Genomic DNA, 17,445 nt, shown 5'->3' with positions numbered 1-17,445 from the left:
CCCTGCGACCCCTGTAGCAGCCCCACTGGCTCTGCGCGGCGCGGGGCAGGGAGCCGGGCTCAGAGCTGCTCCCTCCAGCCGGCTCCTTCTGTGGGGGGGCTGTCCACCTCAGCCACCCACCACACGGATCCTGACACACTTTCCATTCTCTCGGCAGCCAAGACATCCTCATTGCTCAGGAAACTGACCTGTACGGCAACCCAGCGGATGGCCTGACTCCCCAGGTACGTAGCCGAGGACAGCTGAACGTGGTCAGGCCGCCCCTGGGGCCGCCAGAGATGCCCTTGTCCCCAGCCCCGAATCCCACCCCACCACACCACACCCGGCCAGCTCTCTCCACCTCCCCATTCTGCCATAACGGGGCTACCAGCTGCCGCCCCGAGAGACCTTCCCCCGGACCCCGCCGTCGGGGGCTGGCCCGTGGCTTCGAACCACGGCCCCAGGCGCGGGAGGGGTACAGACGGCAGGGCATCAGCAGGCCAGGCCCCCCTTCTGTGATGTCCTCACCGCATCTCCCTCGAGCCGGCGATGGAACGGTTATGGTTTTAACCAGGAAAATATGCGGGTTCACGCCCGCTTTCTGCTAGCTGTCTTATGAAGCGATATTGGCTTATTTCACCCTTGACCATCCTGAGAAGATTCCAGGTCACAGATGGAGAGACCAAGGCTAGACAAGGCTGGGTAGTGTGCCAACATGGGACAGGGATCTGAGCCAGGGCCTTGGGCCCTGCCAGGCCCCCCACCCACCCACTCACCCTGCCCGGGAGACACTTCTTGGAGTCTGGATCTGCGGGGCCTTACCTGCCACCCCCTAGAAAGCTCTGGAAGCCATGGGGAGACCCAGGCCCGCCCCTTCCTCTGCACCAGTGTCCCAGAGGGGCCAGTAGCTCAGGGGCTGGTGAGGAAGGACCCATGAGGTCAGAGGTCCTCACTGTCCACACATGTGATCCATGGGCCGTGAGGCCTTTTGCAGTTGAAGCCCTGGGCCTGCGTCTGGGGCAGCCTGAGTCCTGCCGCCTTGGTCTGTCTGGGAAGCCCAGGAGGGCAGGTCCCACAGGCCAGAGCCCCTCCACTCCTAGTGGGGGCAGACACCAGAGCTGGCTCCTGGCCGGACTCACACTGGGCCACCACCCTGAAAATGGGGCCACACTCTGGCTGTGGGGTGTCCCTGTCATCGACGGCAAGGGGGTACCTCAAGAGATGCCCTGGCCTGGGTCAGACTGCACAGAGGCGGGGCCACCCTTGCCCGAGCTGGCTGCCTGCTCCCTGCGGGCCCCATTCCATACCCTACGGGGGCCACACTATCTGTCCTTTGTGAACTGACCCAGCTCCCTCAGTCCCTGCCCAGGACACAGGACTGTCTCTGCGTGTCCCCAAGCCGCCCTGCACCTGCCTGTCCTGAGTGCCCTCTCCATCCCGGTGCACTTCCTCTGATGCCACATGGCCAAGCAGCCTGGCCGCAGTGTGTGACCTCAGCCCCCACGAAGGCAGCAGGCTGGAGTCTGGGCTCAGCGGCAGCAAGGTCACTGCCACTCTCACCTCGTGGCCACACCAAGCCATGTGGCCAAGGCTGCTGGCAGAGGGACGGGCTGGGACAGGCTGGGACGGTCCTTCCACGGGGATGGCAGACTCTTCCCCCCCCCAGAACCCCAGAGGGAGCCGTCTGAGCAGAGCCTGCAGTGCTGGGCTTCACGGTGATGAGCGTGCCCCGGAGGACATGGGCTGCGGGGCTGGAAGCTTCTGCTCCCCCTCAGAAACCCACACAGGATGCCCGGGTCACCTTTCTCCGAGGTGGCCCCGCACCCTGGGGGGCCCGCAGAGCCCGAGTCCCTTCCGGCTTCAGGCGGTGCCTGGGGGACACTGAGGCTCGGGGAGGTGGCAGCCTGCCCCCGTGTACCAGACACCGAGCCAGCTTACCTTAGGACCACCTGGTGCAGGAGTCACCATGAGCCATCCCTATAAGGTCGAGGGTGTGGGAGCTGACCTCGCCCCAGCTGTGAGAGCCTCTGTGTGCAAGACCCCAGACCCAGGCAGAGCCGAGTCGTCAGCTCCCTGCCCCTGGGGCCCGGGCTCTGCAGAAGCACAACTAGTCAGCAAACCACACGAACACCACACGTTCTTCGAGGGGCCCGTTCTGTCCTTGGGACACAGCCACCAATGTCTTCTGCACCAGCACCAGCGGGGGCTCCCCTGAGACCCCCACGTCCCAGGGGCAGGGACACGGAGGGCAGATCTGGACACGTCCAGGAGGGCCCTGCCCCCTCCCCAGACCACACCACCGCTCTGGAGCACGGGGGGCTCTGCAGGGGTCCTGGCCCTGAGCACATGTCTGGACCGCGTGCGGCACAGACCAGCCTAGAGATGGGGCCACGTGGGGATCCTGGGGACCCAGCGCCCTCCACCAGCAGTGAGGCCCCTGTCTCCACTCCTCACCCATCACCCAGGGCTGGCGGTAACAGTCCCGGCCTCCTGAGCCAGTGTGAGGACAGAAGGAACTGACAGTGCTCAGTGCCCCGGCTCAGCAGTGCTCAGAGGGAGCACCGTGCTGCTGTTACTATCACGTACCCGTTCGACCAACATCACCTACAAGCCTCTGCCCCAAGGTCCCGGTCCCAAGAGGGAAAGGGGAGCAGAGGCTGGGCCCCAGGCACAGGCCAGAGGAGGGGGCGAGGCTGCTGCTTAGGATGGAGATGGGATGTGGGAGGACCCCCAGGGGCGGGGGTGGTGCCCACCCGGGAGACCGAGGGGCGCTTGTGCCCCAAATCAGGCACGACACCCCTCCTCGGTGGGGCAGCCCCTGGGCGCGTCTCCACATGTGGGCGGGAGCACCAGCGGAGCCTGGCGCTGCCTAGAAATGCTCACGCAGGCCCCACACTCCGGGGGCTGACCAGTGGGTCCCCCGGGGCAGGGCCAGCCGCGCCAGGGACAGCTGCCAGCCTCAGGCCAGACTCCGCCAGCACAGCCTCACCTCCTCAATTCCCATGGCTCCGGGCAGGTGAAGGCGGCCCATCCTCCTCCCTGGGCTTTCCCCTGGTCCCCTCTGGGTTTCTCTCAGCCCATGCAGATGGCCCCTGGGTGCCTGTCATCCCCGCCATGGGGGCCACGTCTGGGAGCTTGTGTGCCCCACGGGGCCCTTCCACTCGTGGCCCAGTGGGGACCTAGCCGGGCTGCTTCGAGGGTGGCCAGCGGTCTTCTCAGACCCTCTCTGCCCCCAAGGGAAGCCTCCTCTTGCAGGGGCTCCCGTGCAGCCCCCAGAGCCCCCCCTCACCCTGTGCTTTCCTTGCAGGCTCCATTCGGGATCATGAGAACAGGCTTCTCCAGGGGCCCCCTTGGACCACCACGTCCTCCCAGTGTCCAGACGGAGGGGCCATGCCCGGGCAACAGCCCCGCAGAGCACCGCCCCCAGCCATGACCCGAGATCTGCAGCCCTGCCCAGCAGCCAGGGGCACGGGGGGCCCCTCCCAGCCACCCGGCGAGGACGGTGCCCCAGCCAGCAGGACCACCAAGGCCACGGGAAGCAGGGCCCATGCAGCGGAGCTTCCAGAATCCCAGCCGTGGCAGGCAGGGGAGGTGGAGCCCAAGGCCCCACTCCTGAGAACGCAGTCCCTGAGCAGCCTCCTGGGGAAAGGAGGCAGCCCCCGGGCCCCACCAGGGAGGAGCCAAACACAGGCTTTCCCGCAGCAGCCCGGCAGGGCAGACAGCAGCCCCCAGCAGTTCTATAATCTGAACGTCTCTGGCTCGAGGGCCAGACCCACTCTGGACAAGACTCCTGAGGGCCCCCAGGGCGAGGACCCCGGCCCCCCAGAGGCAAAGGCCCCACCTACCCCAGAAGAGCTCAGTTTCCAAAGGTGCTTCCAGGAGACCCCCTCCAGCTTTACCTCCACCAACTATACCTCACCGAATGCCGCCTGCGGGCCCCCGCCCCTGAGGGCACCCCCAGGCAGCAGTGCCAGTCCCTGCAGGCCAGCCTCCTACTCGGAATTCCAGGCCGGAGGGGCTGACGGCTGGCCTCCCACTGTTGAGAACAGCTTCCCAGGTGCTAGATTCGGGGTCCCTGCTGCCAAGCCAGAGCCTTTTCCCGAAGAGGACAGCCCCAGGGTGGTCTCCTTCCAGTACCCCTTCCAGGCACTACACGGGCCCGGCCCAAAACCCTTCCCTGAGGACACCTCCCCGCCCAAGTACGGGGAGAGAGCGCTGGTGTTTGCCTTCCGCCAGCCCAGGGGGCCATGGCCAGAGGAGGCGGTGGGCACAGGCACAGCCTACCCCCTGCCCACCCGGCCGGCTCCCCAACCCCCACCCTGCTACCCTGGCCGGCCCAGCCTTGACCCCCCCAGTGACCTCGGCTGTGCTCCCCCACAACCCGGTGCTGCTCCCCCAGCCCCCAGCCCCTTCTCGGAGAGCACGGCCACCTTTCCGGACAGTTTGCACAAGAGCCTGACCAAAACCCTCCCTGAAAGACCGCCTTCGGCCCACGATGACAGGCTGGGGAGCCCCAGGGGCCCCCCAAACTCTCTGTCACAGAGGCACTTTCCTGGGCAGACCTATGGGAGCCCTGGGGCCAGCGGAGTGGGGACCAGCCCGGGCTCTCTGGACACAGAGCTGGCCACCCCAGGGCCCCTGCCCACCAGACTGCCCCAGCTGTGGGACCCTGCTGCAGCCCCTTATCCCTCACCTCCCCTGGGCCCCCCAGCCACCACCAGGAATGCATTCTTTGAAGGCCAGGCCAGCCTAGGCCAGCACCTTGGCCTCCCCCAGAGTCCCCCGCTGCCCTGGCCCCAGGTGCTCCCAGCCACCGGGCCCAGCCCCCACCGCATGGAGGTGCTGAGCCAGCTGCCTTTCCCCCCGGGGGCCCCTGAGTGGCAGGGGGGCAGCCAGGGAGCCCTGGGTGCTGCTGGCAAGACTCCTGGGCCCGGGGAGAAGCTGGCAGTTCTGAGAAGCAGTCCAGGCCAGCACGGCGGCGGCTCCCCTGGACTATTTGCCTACAACGGACTGAAGGACCCCGGAGCCCAGCCCCTGTTCTTTGGGGTGGCCCAGTCCCAGGTCTCACCCCGGGCGACCCCCGGCCTGCCCCCGCCCAGGGTGGTGGGCGCCTCTCCCTGCGAGTCCCCGCTGCCCTCACCTGCCACCAACACGGCCAGCAGCAGTTCCTGCTCTTCCCTGTCCCCCCTGTCCAGCAGCCCAGCCAACCCCAGCTCGGAGGAGAGCCAGGTTCCCGGCCCACTCGGGCCCCCCGCCTTCTTCCACCCCAACACTCACCCCCCGGAGACGGGCAGCCCCTACCCGTCCCCTGAGCCCCCACACGCTGTCCCCATGCACTACCAGCCAGAGCCCGTCAGAGCCTTCCCTTTCCCTGCAGAGGGGCTGGGGGCTGAGGGCACCTTCAAATGCCTGGACGAGGCTCCCTTCCCAGGCTCAGGCCCCGAGGTGGGCAGCGGTGGGCTGGAGGGCTTCCCCCGGGAGCCGCCCCCCTACCCCGCCCACCACTTCCCCCTGAGCAGCGCCAGCCTGGACCAGCTGGACGTGTTGCTCACCTGCAGGCAGTGTGACCAGAACTACAGCAGCCTGGCCGCCTTCCTGGGACACAGGCAGTTCTGCAGTGGGCTCCTGGCCAGGGCCAAGGAAGGCCACCCGCAGCCCCCGGGGCCCCCCGGCCCCCCCGCCACCCCCAAAGCACCAGCCGGCGGGAACCTGAGCCTGCCTGGCCACACCAAGACGGTCCCCTTCCTACTAGGTGGGGACGTCAGGCCTGACGGCAAAGAGGACCCCCTGAGGACCAGCTTCCTGCCCGGCCTGGCCGCCGCCCCCTTCCCCCTCCCCGCAGCAGACCTGGACCCGGAGGACGACGCCAAGCTGGACAGCCTCATCACGGAGGCGCTCAACGGCCTGGGGTACCAGTCCGACAACCCCGAGATCGACAGCAGCTTTATCGACGTCTTTGCTGATGAGGAGCCCTCAGGCCCCCGAGGTCCTGGAGCCGGACAGCCCCCCAAGACCAGGGTGGGGACAATGCCAGAGGGCAAAGCCCAGTCCCCGCTCCCGGGCGAGGCCACCCCCCCGGGGGCCCAGGCCCCCCTCCCTGGGAATGGGGACTGCCCGGCCCGCAGCCGGCCCAAAACCCGCTCCCTGGGCCCAGTGCCCGCGGAGGCAGATGGGGCTGGCCTGGTCAGTCAGCAGAGGAGAGGCAAGCGGTTTAAGTTGTTCCAGAAAGAGCCGGACAGGTCCAGCTCCACCAAGAGCCGGAAGGGCCCCAGAGCCACTTGCCTGAGGCCCAGGAGGAAAGGCCAGGGGGCTGAGGCACCCCTGCCCCGCCCCCGGGACCTCAGGAGCCACGAAGATCCTGCCGGGCAGGCCCTCCCGGTGGAGACCAGGAGCTCCCAGCGCATCCGCCTGTCCCCGGGGAAGGAGTCCAGGAGGAGGAAGGTGCGGGGCGGCTCCTGGAGCAAGGAGCTCATCCACAAAATCGTTCAGCAGAAGAACAAGCTCCACAGGGGGCCTCGCGCCCAGGGCGGGCGCCTCCCCCTGGGACCACCGAGGCCCGCGCCCAGTCGCACCAAGGGCGGGCTCCAAGAGCTCGCCTGTGCCTCGGAGTCGGAGGAGGAAGACGGCGCTCCACAGGGCTCCCGCCTCAGAGGCCGGCCCCCCCCCCGCCAGGGCTGCCGGCGGTGGCGCCGAGGCACAAAGCAGAAGGAAGTGGAGGTGACCTCGGGGTCCAAGGAGGACGGAGGGCCACAGAAACCCAGGACGGTCATGAGGCGGGAAGCCACAAAGGTCAGGGCCTCCCCCAGCCCGGAGGAGCCGGGCAGGCCTCACCCAGGCCCCAAGGACAGAGGCCCCAAGCATCTCCTGCAGGTTCCTGCCAGTGCCAAGACCCCAGAGGAGAACCGTCCGGCACTGGACTCCCCCCAGGACACCCAGAACTCCGAAACTGCCAAGGAGCTCCCCCCAGCTGCCACAGAACTCCCCAGAGAGGCTCCAAGCTCTTCTCCAGCCTCCCGTGTGGGGGGAAGCCCGAACCCTCCAGCCCTGGAGCCGGGCAGAGAGGACCCCTGGGTGTGCCGTGGGAGTCTGCTGGGCGCTGCCCGGTGCACAGAGCCACCCGCCTCCCAGGACAGAGAGGACCCCCCTGCTTACCCACCAGGAGAGTTGCTGGCACCTGGTGCTCATGCCGCCGACACCGCCTACCTTGAATCTGGCTCTCTGTTTTTGAAGAGCCCTGATCTTGGCTGTGGCCCTGCTCTTCTTAACGGAGACTGTGGGGGGGTTCCACTTGCCAGAAAGGGACCCCAGGCCTCCAGCAGCCCCCCCAGCAAATTGTTCCTCGGACCCAAAGAACTGCCTGGCTGTCTCCCAGAAGAGCTCTACTCCAAGCCCTTAGCTCCAGACGCTCTGCCTGCCAGCAGCACGCGCCTGCCCCGGGATGCTGTGGACGCCAGTGCCCTCGAGCCAAAACCACCCAGGAATCCACCCTACGCCATCCACGGGGGCCCCGGCAAAGCCGAATCACCTCTGACGTTGGAGTCCACGCCACTCTTCCCGGGGCTGCCTGAGGACAGATTTGACCCGCCAGCCTACAGCAGCCTATCCAGAATCAGAGACACCCACTCCTCGATGGTGTGTGCCGACCCGCCCCCAAGGAAACCCCAGTCAGAGCCGCCATACTCCCCGCTTCTGCCCGACAAGGGCTGGTCCCTGCTGGAGGAGTCCCCGACGCTGGCCAGCCACATGGGTCACCTTCCTGACCTCTTGGGGGAAAAGACATTCAGTAGGAGGTGCCCGAGGGAAAGGGCAGTGGCTGCCAGCCCTCCCCCTCTGCCTGGCAAGGTCAGCGAATGTGGCATCGCTTTTACGGGCAACCTGTCTGAAGGTGAGTTGGAAATCAAAAGGCTGGTCGCCGAATTAGAGAGTCAGCTGCGGAGTAAAGGGGGGCCCGAGGCCCCAGAAATGTGTAGAGCTGGGCAGGCGGGCAGGACACACGCAGGCACAGGGGCCCCTCTGCCCACCCCCCAGGCCACCCCGCCCCCCAGGGACACCTTCTCCAAGGCCGACCTCACCAGCCTTGGGGAGTTGACTCCACAACCAGAAGGGGCAGAACCAGCAGTGGCCACCACAGAAGGGGGGCTGGGGAGCACCCAGGAGGAGTGGCCCTCACCCCACCCAGGAGAAGCAGGCCTTTCCCCTCGTGCACGTGCAGACGGGGCATCTGGGGCTCCCGGAAGCCTCTGTGGGGCCGACCACAACTTCCAAGCAGGACAGAGAGCCAGAGTCTTGGAGACTGGCCCCTGCAAGGCAGAAGGGAACTGCGGGGTCCATGCGGAAGTCTCTCTGCCCAGCTCTGGAGAGCTGTTCAAGCCTCCACCGGACGTGAGGAGCTTAGCAAAGTGCAGCCCGAGCCGTGAGCCTTTACTTCCCCAAAATAACAGGACCGCCAAGATGCACGCAAGCCATGCCCTGCAGCTGGAAGCATTTGGCAGCCCACTGGCCCGTCTGGCACCCAGCTTGGCACTTCAGGGGACCGCCCCATCTTGTGGTGCTGGGCTTAGCGACGCCCCCGAAGGATACTCCGTAAGCAGAGCCGGCCAGCCAGAAGAGGCAGGCCTCCCCCATTCTGGGGCGGGGGACCCTGGCCTTAAGGGTAATGAGGAGTCTGTGCCCGTGGGGGCCTCCCCAAGTCCTGCCTGCGTGCCCAACACCAGTCCCGGCAGGAGGCCCCAGGACCCAGCCACAAGCCCCCTATGTCAGCTGCAGCTCCTGGTGGCCAGAGCCTCTGGGAAGGAAGAGGACGCCCTGGGCTCACAGGGGCCCCTGTCTGCTGACACCCAGAGCCCTCGGCGCAGTGAGCCCTCAGATCTGGAAGGGGACAGCGTGGAAGGTGGGGACATGGCCTGCAGCCCCACCCAGGATGTCCCCGCAGCGGCCAGATGTCAGTGGGGGCCTGAGGCTGACGGACATCTGGACACACTCGGCCAGGCTGAGAAGCCCGAGGACCAAGGCGGAGCCAGCAGACCGCAGCCAGATAACTGGGGGAGTCCGGTGGGGCTGGACAACCTCTTGATGGTCAGTGCCGGTGCTCGAGCTGTCCTGGCCAGGCTCGGGGGACAGCTCCAGGGAAACAGCCCGGTCTTGGGCCTTCGAAAAGAGGCATGGGCCACCCCTAGCCCTGCCCCCTCTGATGCAGAAACTTTGGTACCGACCTTGGTCACAGCCCACGTCCAAAATGGGCCTGAAGCCCGGACTTCAGAGGACGTGGCCAGCCCAGGCCTTGAGAAGCAGCCACTGCTCGCCGGAGACAGCCTTGCTCCCCCCATCAGGGACCTGACCACCTGTGTCCCCTTGCCCGCTTCTGCAGCCACCCCCATTCCCCCCGGCCGGGAGCACCTACCCCAGGAAGACCCTCCTACGGGACCTTCAGGTGAGCTGAGGGGGCTGCTCCCAGCACCTCCATCCTGTGGGGATCCTGCCAGCCCGCAGCTCCTCCCAGCCCCTTCTCCTGCCTGGCCCCCTCTGCAAAGGGCTGACTGCACCCCAGCCACCACAGACGCTGGGGCTGGGCCACCTGCAGCAGCTCCCCCATCTTTGAGGAAAAGCCCCTGTGGCTTCCAGGAAAGCCTGTCTCGTCACCCCCTCCTGGGGGACCACAGCCCCCTGCAGGACCCTCCCTCGGGCCCGCCTGGCTTCATCAGTGTCTTCACTCCTGCCCATGGGGAGGACTGCCCTGAAGGCAGCATGTCAGGACCTCTCAAGGGTTCCAGGAAGGAGAAGCCAAGGGGCTCTCCTGCCTCTGCTACCCGTTCTCCCCCCGTGAGGACCATCTCCCCGAGAGTGACCATGAACGCCCCTGCCCTGCCTGACATTCCCACCACAGATGGCACGGGGGCAGTCAGAGGCCCCGGGGTTGACCATCCAGACTGCCAGGGCGGGGGAGCCCTACCCCACACCAGCCCCAGCGGGATGCCCACAGGCCCCCCCTCCTCAGACCCCCCAGGCAACAGGGAAGGCCAGGGTGTCACCGTTGTGCCCGCTGACCCTTCCACATGGGGGACCACTGGGCCAGATTCCTGTGCCTGCCAGGAGGGCGAGGCGGGGGCTGGCTGCTCTGGTGCCATGAAGGCCCCTGGAGCTGACACTGGAGGCCCCCCTCTCACCGGCCCATCCACGGAGCTCCGCCGGGGCAGAACCACGTCTCCCAGCAGCACAGCCCGTGAGTCCAGACCCAGCTCCCCCCAGAGCCTCAGAACTGTTCACCACACACCCCAGAGGGACCCCCTCAGTACGCAGGGCACCCGACAGAAGCCCGGGTCCCCAGAAAATGCCCCCCGGGCGGGCCGGGCCCCCAGCAGGCAGCCCGTGACCTGCGAAGTGTGCACAGCCTCCTTCCGCTCCGGGCCAGGCCTGAGCCGCCACAGAGCCAGGAAGCATGGGCTGCACAGGGGCGCTCCCACGCTGCCCGCTCCCCGGCCCCCGGCGTGCCAGCCCCCTGAGAAGAAATGCCGCAGGGCACCTGGGAGAGAGAAGCCAAGGCAGGCGCTGAGCGGCCCCAGCCCTGCCACTGGGCCGCCCCCTGACCGGGGTGCCAAGGCTCCTGAGGACGCATCAGGCCCTCAGACGGCCGAGGGACTCGGTGTGGGGGGCACACTAGGCTGTTCCCCCGGCCCGGGCGAGCCGGGACTGGACATGAGGTTTGCAGAGCCCAGGAAGCAGGGCCGGCTGGTGAGGGACAAGCACTGTCCCAAACAGACAGAGAAAGGAGGCGGCCAGCGGCGGGGCCGGGCACCCACGGACGTCCCCAGCAAGTCAGAGCTGAAGTCGCAGGAAAAGGGGCAAAAGCCGAGAACAAGAAGGTTCCGGGAGGCAAGGGATCCTCCAGTCTGTGCGGGTGTGATTTCAGACAGAAGCCGCTGGGGTCCATCCACCGTGACTGCCAGTCCCCTGGGGCCTCCAGGCAGCCCCCTCTCAGTGCGGGCCGAGCCGGACCCCAACGCCTCCTGGCCCACGCTGATGGAAAACACAGTGGGCACAGACCCAGAGGAGATGGCCGCACAGAGGTCGCCCCGGGATTGGATGGCCCGTGCAGAGGGGACGGAATGGGCACCGCCTGGGGCCGGGCTGGGGGGACAGAAGACAGCCGTGGCCAGGGAGTGCTGGGGACCCAGGGAGGCCGGAATACCAGACGTCTACAAAGAGCTGTCATGGGCAGCCGGGGCTGAGCCTGGGGGGGACCGCAGAGCAGCCGAGAGTGGGTCGGGGCAAGGAGTCGGGCAGGGGCACGGGCCCCCCTCGAGCCCCCCAGGCCCTCGGGACACTCATGCTTCTGCAGGTGGCACCGGCAGCAGCTGCCCCCAGGGCCCCCTGCAGAGCCCAGAAGTGCAGGTCGGGGTCCAGGAGCATGAGGGCACCATTCCTGAAGCCCCCAGCCCGGGTCTCGGGGACCCTCTGAGCGTGTTTGACGATGAAGCCTCCTTTTCCCAGCTCTTCCCTCTGGGCGACCGCTTGACTCGGAAGAAGAACCCCCGTGTCTACGGGAAGCGCTGTAAAAAGCCGAAGGCCCCACCTCCACTGGAGCCCCACAGCGAGGTGGGGGGCAGCGTCGCGCCGGCCTCCGCCTGCCTGCCCACAGACCTCAGCGACTCGGGCTCACTCTGCCTCTCCCATGAGGACCCGTGGGGTGACGAAGCTACAGGTCTGCCGGAGTCCTTCCTGCTGGAGGGCTTCCTGAGCAGCAAGGTGCCCGGCATTGACCCCTGGGCCCCCAGCCCCAGCCTGTGGGCCCTGGAGCCTGGCCCAGAGGTGGACTGTGCCGAGGACGTGTCCCCCCGCCACACCGAGGACCAGCGGTCAGAGAACATTCCCGAGCTGCACATGGTCCCAGCCTCTTGGCGAGACCTGGACCTGCAGGCCCCCGCCGAAGGGATGGGCTCTTCTCTAGGAGACATGAGCCCAGAGCCCCCCAACCTGGAGCGGGAACGCTACGACAGCGGGCTTCCTGGGAACACCGTGGACCTTGAGATGCTCGGCGCCAGACTGGAGGTACAAGACCTGTGCTTCCTGACGCCCTGTGACGACCCTGCGGGTGTCCTCAGCACGAGCTTCTTACACTTCAGGGCCACGGTGAAGCCCCAGGAGCCACGGGGCCCGAGGGCTGAGGCAGCAGCCGGGGCAGGAGGGGCGGCGGGACGGGACCGGCACGCCAAGGCCAGGAGGGCATCCTACAAGTGCAAGGTGTGCTTCCAGCGCTTCCGCGGCCTGGGCGAGCTGGACCTCCACAAGCTGGCCCACAGCCCCTCGCCACCACCCACCTGCTACATGTGCGTGGAGCGCAGGTTCGGCTCCCGCGAGCTGCTGAGGGAGCACCTGCAGGAGAAGCACGTGCAGAGCAAGGCGGGGCGCTGGGCTTGCGGCATGTGCCTGAGGGAGGTCACCGACGTCTGGATGTACAACGAGCACCTGCGGGAGCACGCCTTGCGGTTCGCACGCAAGGGGCAGGCGCGAAGGTCCCTCGGGGACTGGGAGGGGGACCGAAGTGTCACACGCTTCCTGGGCAGCATCATGGGACAGGCGTCCAGACCCAGTGGGGGCAAACGCTCGATGGGCAAGTCAAACGGGAGCCCTGCAGAGACATCGGGGCAACAGACAGGGGCCGGGAAGGAATTCCAGAGGGAGACGGTGAAACCCAAGGGTCCTGCCAACGACTCAAACCAAGATGGCACCCTGACACCAGATAGGGCTTTGGCTGACAGCAGCCCGACGGCCTGCGGGAACCCCGCTCTTCCCAGCGGCTCTGCCAAGACGTCCCCCAGCCTGTCCCCCGAGCCCTGCTCTGGCAGCGAGCCCCTCCTCCACGCCATCCCCGTGCACGAGGGCTGCAAAGACCCCTCCCGCGACTGCCACCACTGCGGGAAGCGATTCCCCAAGCCCTTCAAGCTGCAGCGCCACCTGGCGGTGCACAGCCCGCAGCGCGTCTACCTGTGCCCCCAGTGCCCGCGGGTCTACCCGGAGCACCAGGAGCTGCGCGCACACCTGGGCGGGGCGCACGGGGTGAGGGAGGAGCTGGAGCTGCCGCACACCCCGCTGTACGCCTGCGAGCTCTGTGCCAACGTCACGCACATCAGCAAGCGGTCCTTCGTCTGCAGCTCCTGCAACTACACCTTCGCCAAGAAGGAGCAGTTTGACCGCCACATGGAGAAACACCTGAGGGGGGGGCAGCAGCCCTTCACGTTCCGCGGCGTGCGGAGGCCTGGCGCCCCCAGCCAGAAGGCGCCAGCCCGCGAGGGCACACTGCCCAGCAAACGGCGCAGGGTGGCTGTGTCCAGCAGCCCTCCCGGCCCCAGCGCCAATGGGCCTCTGTCCTGGGGCCGCAGCCCTCCCCAGAGCGAGGGGTCACTCCCAGGCCTGCTCCAGCCCCGCCCAGAGGCGGCTCCTGGCACCACCAAGGGGCAGCCCAGGACCCCGGAGAGGCTTGTAGATCCCGTGTGCCACCCGGTCACAGGGGGCGATGTGCCCTCTGACCTCCAGGAGCTCCTGCCCCCCGCTCTGTCTCCTTTCCCGGCGGCCTCCGCGGATGGCCACGGTGGCCGCAAGCTGGAGGGAGCCCTGGGGAGGTCTGAAGGTGAGGCATCTCCAGGCAGCCCTGGACCTCTTCTCCAGCAGGCTCTCCTGCTGGGGGGGTCTGTGCCCCAGCCGGGGACCAGAGGCCAAGATGTAGAGGAAAAGAGGGCTACTGGCCCATTCTCAGGGAAACGCAGGACCCCGAGTGCCCCTGACCGTTGCCTGGAAGCCCCCTCCCTGCTCCAGGAGAAGCAGGTGTCCACAGGCCACAGACCTGAGGGAGGTGCAGGGGGACCGTCCCACAAGGGCAGTGCCGTCAAGCCTTGGGGCTGCCGGAATTCATCAAAGGACAGGTCGGCTTTGCCCAGCCCCAGCAAAGCTCCTAGGTTCCCAGGGCAACCAAAGAAGGTTGTGGCCAGTCCTACACCCAGAGAGCTAACCCATGGCACTGAGGACAGGCCAAAGCCCACCACCCTCAAAGCCAAGCTGAGCCCCAACTCCCAGGGCAGTGGAGGCCCACGGCACAGCACCAAGACAGCAGGTGGCAGCCAGCCCCAGCCGGCCAGCGGGCAGCTCCAGAGTGAGACGGCCACCACCCCAGCCAAGCCCAACTTCCCAGGCCAGGGCCCTGCCCCAGACAAACACCCTCCTCGAGCCAAGCGCTCTCCCAAGGGGCCAAGGGAAGCTGGTGACCAGGGGCCCCGAGGGAGCCTGAGCACCAGGGAGGACGGGGAGGCCAGTGAGAAGAAGAGGAAGGGTCGGGCCCCGGGGCCAAGCAGGAGTGGGAGTGTGGGGAGCTTGGGGAGAGCCCACTTGGTCCCTGAGAAGCCCCCCCGGGCCCCCAGAAAGCAGGCGACGCCCAGCCGCATGCTCCCCACCAAGGCCAGGCCCAGTAGCCAGAGCAGCGCGATGCCACCCCAGCCCACGGAGCAACGGCAGGGGGGCCCCGGACACACCCACGGGGACTGCAGACGCAGCAAGGAGGGCCAGGGCAAGGCCTGCCCCCAGGGGAGACCCCTGCACAGACCCCCGAAGAGGGACCGAGCTGTCCACGGTGCTGAACCTGCCAACCCCCGTGCCTGCAGGACCGCCGCGTCCCAGAATGACCTCCTCAGCCAGCTCTTTGGGCAGCGACTAACCAGCTTCAAGATCCCGTTAAAGAAGGACCCTCCCGAGTAATTTGTAGCCATGAGTGAGTACCTGGGAGCAGGGCTTGGAACAGCCCCGCAAGCGGGGGCTCCTGTCTATGCTGACAAGCCTCAGTCCTCTGAGGGTGTTGGATGGTGGCCACGTGGTAACGCACCGGACTTACGCAAGCGCTCGGAGTCTGGCGTTAGGGCTGAGACTGGGATACTTTGAGCAGGGCCTGGGGTGGACAGCAGCCCCTTCTACATGGAAGGTGAGGGTGAGCCCCTTGGACACCATGCAGCTCTCTTCTCGGTACCAGAAGTCTGAAGAGAGAGCCGCCCCCGCCCCGTGTGCCCCATTGCCCAGGTGCAGTACGCCACAGACCCTTCATGCGAAGGTTTGCACGGGACTCCCCCACGTCATCTAGCAGGGAAGTGAGCCGAGGCCGCCTCCCTCAGGCTCCCCTTAGTCTTGTTGCTGCTGCTGCTGGAATGGCTTAGAAGCCACGTGGGGGGGCAGGGCTGTCCCTGGAAGAGCTGTTTGTGGGCCCCCTGACCCCCAGGGCGCACCAGGCTTTTCTGACTGCGGGGTGGTGGCGGCCGCTGTCTGTGCTGCTGATGGAAACGCTGGTCTCCAGTGCACCTTGACCCCTGGGGACTGGGCTCCCCTTGGGAACATGGAGAAAGCTGCTCACCAGCCAGCTCCCGCCGCCGGCTCTCCCTCCCCAGTCCCCCTGCCTCTGCCGATGCCCTCTCTAGAGCCTTCCTCCCACAAGGAGCTCTCCGCTGCAAGTATCAGCAATTTTACTCTGAATTTCTGGTGCTATTTCATGTTGTAATGTGAATTCAGGCTTCCTTGGTGCGTTTTACCCAGGGGATTGGGCGGGGAGATCGGCTGGGGAGGCGCACGAAGCCCACTGGCCCCGACAAGTCTTTCGCTGGGGCTCCAGCCGCCGGCAGGCTCCAGCCCCACGGTCGCGGTCCACGGTCGGGGCAGCCAAGTGGGACAGTATGGGCCGGGGTGTGGCGCCTCGGCCAGTCAGGGAGGCGTCTCATGCACTGACATGACCCAGGGGTCGGCGCGCGCGTCCTGTTTATGGAATCGTGTCTGCGAAGGAGGCAGGAGGGTAGGAGAGGCTTCCTTCTGTTCTTAGGGATCTCTGAGGTGCGTGGTTTGCGTCGTTCTGTTGTTGTTTTTTTTCTTTTCTTTTTTACCTTGGGTGCAATGTGTGTGTCAAAAGTTTTTATTTTGATATTTTGCAAGAGACCAAATTAGGCCCAAATTGCCTTTCTCGAAGGTGCTGTGTGCACTCAGAGCGCCTTTAGTGCTGATGAATAAATCACGGGGTCTCTGAGGTTGTACTGTGCAAATCATAGTGAACTCATCCTGTCAAATATATCCTCACTATTTTCACAGAAAGCCTCCGGCTGTGGTATCTGTCACCCCCCCCCCGCCCCCACGAACCCAGGGCCTGGCTCTTCACGAGGCGGCTTCAGTGGACGCTTCTATCCCTGCGAAGCCGCCCCTGAGCAGCCAAGCAATCCCGTCAGCTCCTCCGGGCTTGTGGACACAGCTGGGGGCCCTGGGTGAGCAGAGCGGGAGAGGTGATGTGTCAGCTGCATGGCTCAGTTTAGGCGCCCTGGGACGGCAGCAGAGGCACTATGAAGGGTCGAAGGGTCAGAGCAGGAGACACGACCCCACCGCAGGCTCAGACCCCAGGGCCACCGCGTCCTGAAGACAACCCTCAAAGACTCCAGCATCCAGGACAAGTGCCTAGAGAGCAAGCAGGTGTCCAGAGTCAAGCACCTACACGGTCCTGCCGGTCCTGCCCCTGCCCCCGCGGCACGAGGGGCACTCAGAGCAGGCCCCCACAATATGCGCGGGAGAGGGGAGGGGAGCCACACATGAAGCTGTATGTGGCGTCCCAGCACTTCTGCCCAAGCCCGCCGGGCCCCCACCCACTCCTGCTCACCTTCCTCGGCCAGGAACACCCTTCCCAGGTGCTCCCACTCAGTCCAAGCCCCTCCCAGATGTGCACTCCCAGCCCCGGGGACCCGGGGCCACCCCTCTCACATGGACACGCCCACTCTGTGCTGCCCTTGGGGGCTTCCAGACAGGTTCTGTGGTGAGCTGGGGGCTTTGGCCTCCTTGGGGGTCTCTGTAGCAGGGCCTCAGATGGGGGGCACAGAGGGGCACAGGGTTGGAGTTTGGGGTTGGGGTGGAGTGAGGCTGAGCTGTGTTTGACAACGACCATCTGGTGATTTGGGGATGCAGAATCCTGGGGCCCAGCCTTGGGCGCCTCTGTTCAACTCACCATACCTGGACCGACAGCATCCCAGTCCCTGGAAATAGGAGGGAAACTCCGGGCCCCACCCAAGCTCGCAAATCAGACGCGGCCGGCGCCCGCCTGGCCGGCAGGTGGCAGCATTGACCCAGCTCCGTCGCTCAGGCAGCTCAGCAGCCAAGGCACTGTGGACAGGGCGCCCGCCAGCTCCCACATGCCAACACGACCGGCACGCGGGCACCCCAACCTCATCGACAGGCTCAGAGACACACACTTACTGCACGGCTTCACCCACACCGACCCCAGGGCCTGCGGACCCACACACAGACAAACACACCACCTCGCCCCGACTCGCCAGGTGAGTGAGAGAGGTGCATCTGGTGCGGGGGACCTGGCTTTCCAGAGGGCCCTGTGCACGCGTCCCACAGCACCCCGCTGGATCCACGGGAGAGGGCTGGACAGACGGGGGGGTTGGGTCGAGCAGCCCGGGC

General features: G+C 66.6%; 1 protein-coding gene across 2 annotated transcripts in view; it reads left to right on the top strand.

Moving 5' to 3' along the window:
- ZNF469 (zinc finger protein 469) overlaps nt 1-16,817 on the top strand; it is a 46,252-nt gene extending 29,435 nt beyond the window's left edge. For both annotated transcript variants that reach the window (XM_048223960.2, XM_026494619.4), the window contains exons 2-3: nt 158-224; nt 3,287-16,817. In XM_048223960.2, coding sequence (XP_048079917.1) covers nt 3,370-14,721 — 11,352 coding nt within the window. In that variant the 5' untranslated portion in view covers nt 158-224; nt 3,287-3,369 and the 3' untranslated portion in view covers nt 14,722-16,817. The remainder of the gene's footprint in view (nt 1-157; nt 225-3,286) is intronic.
- Nucleotides 16,818-17,445: the final 628 nt, after the last annotated feature.

Source organism: Ursus arctos, unplaced genomic scaffold (assembly GCF_023065955.2).
Source record: "Ursus arctos isolate Adak ecotype North America unplaced genomic scaffold, UrsArc2.0 scaffold_19, whole genome shotgun sequence".
Taxonomy (NCBI): domain Eukaryota; kingdom Metazoa; phylum Chordata; class Mammalia; order Carnivora; family Ursidae; genus Ursus; species Ursus arctos.
This window is presented reverse-complemented; position numbering and strand designations above follow the sequence as displayed.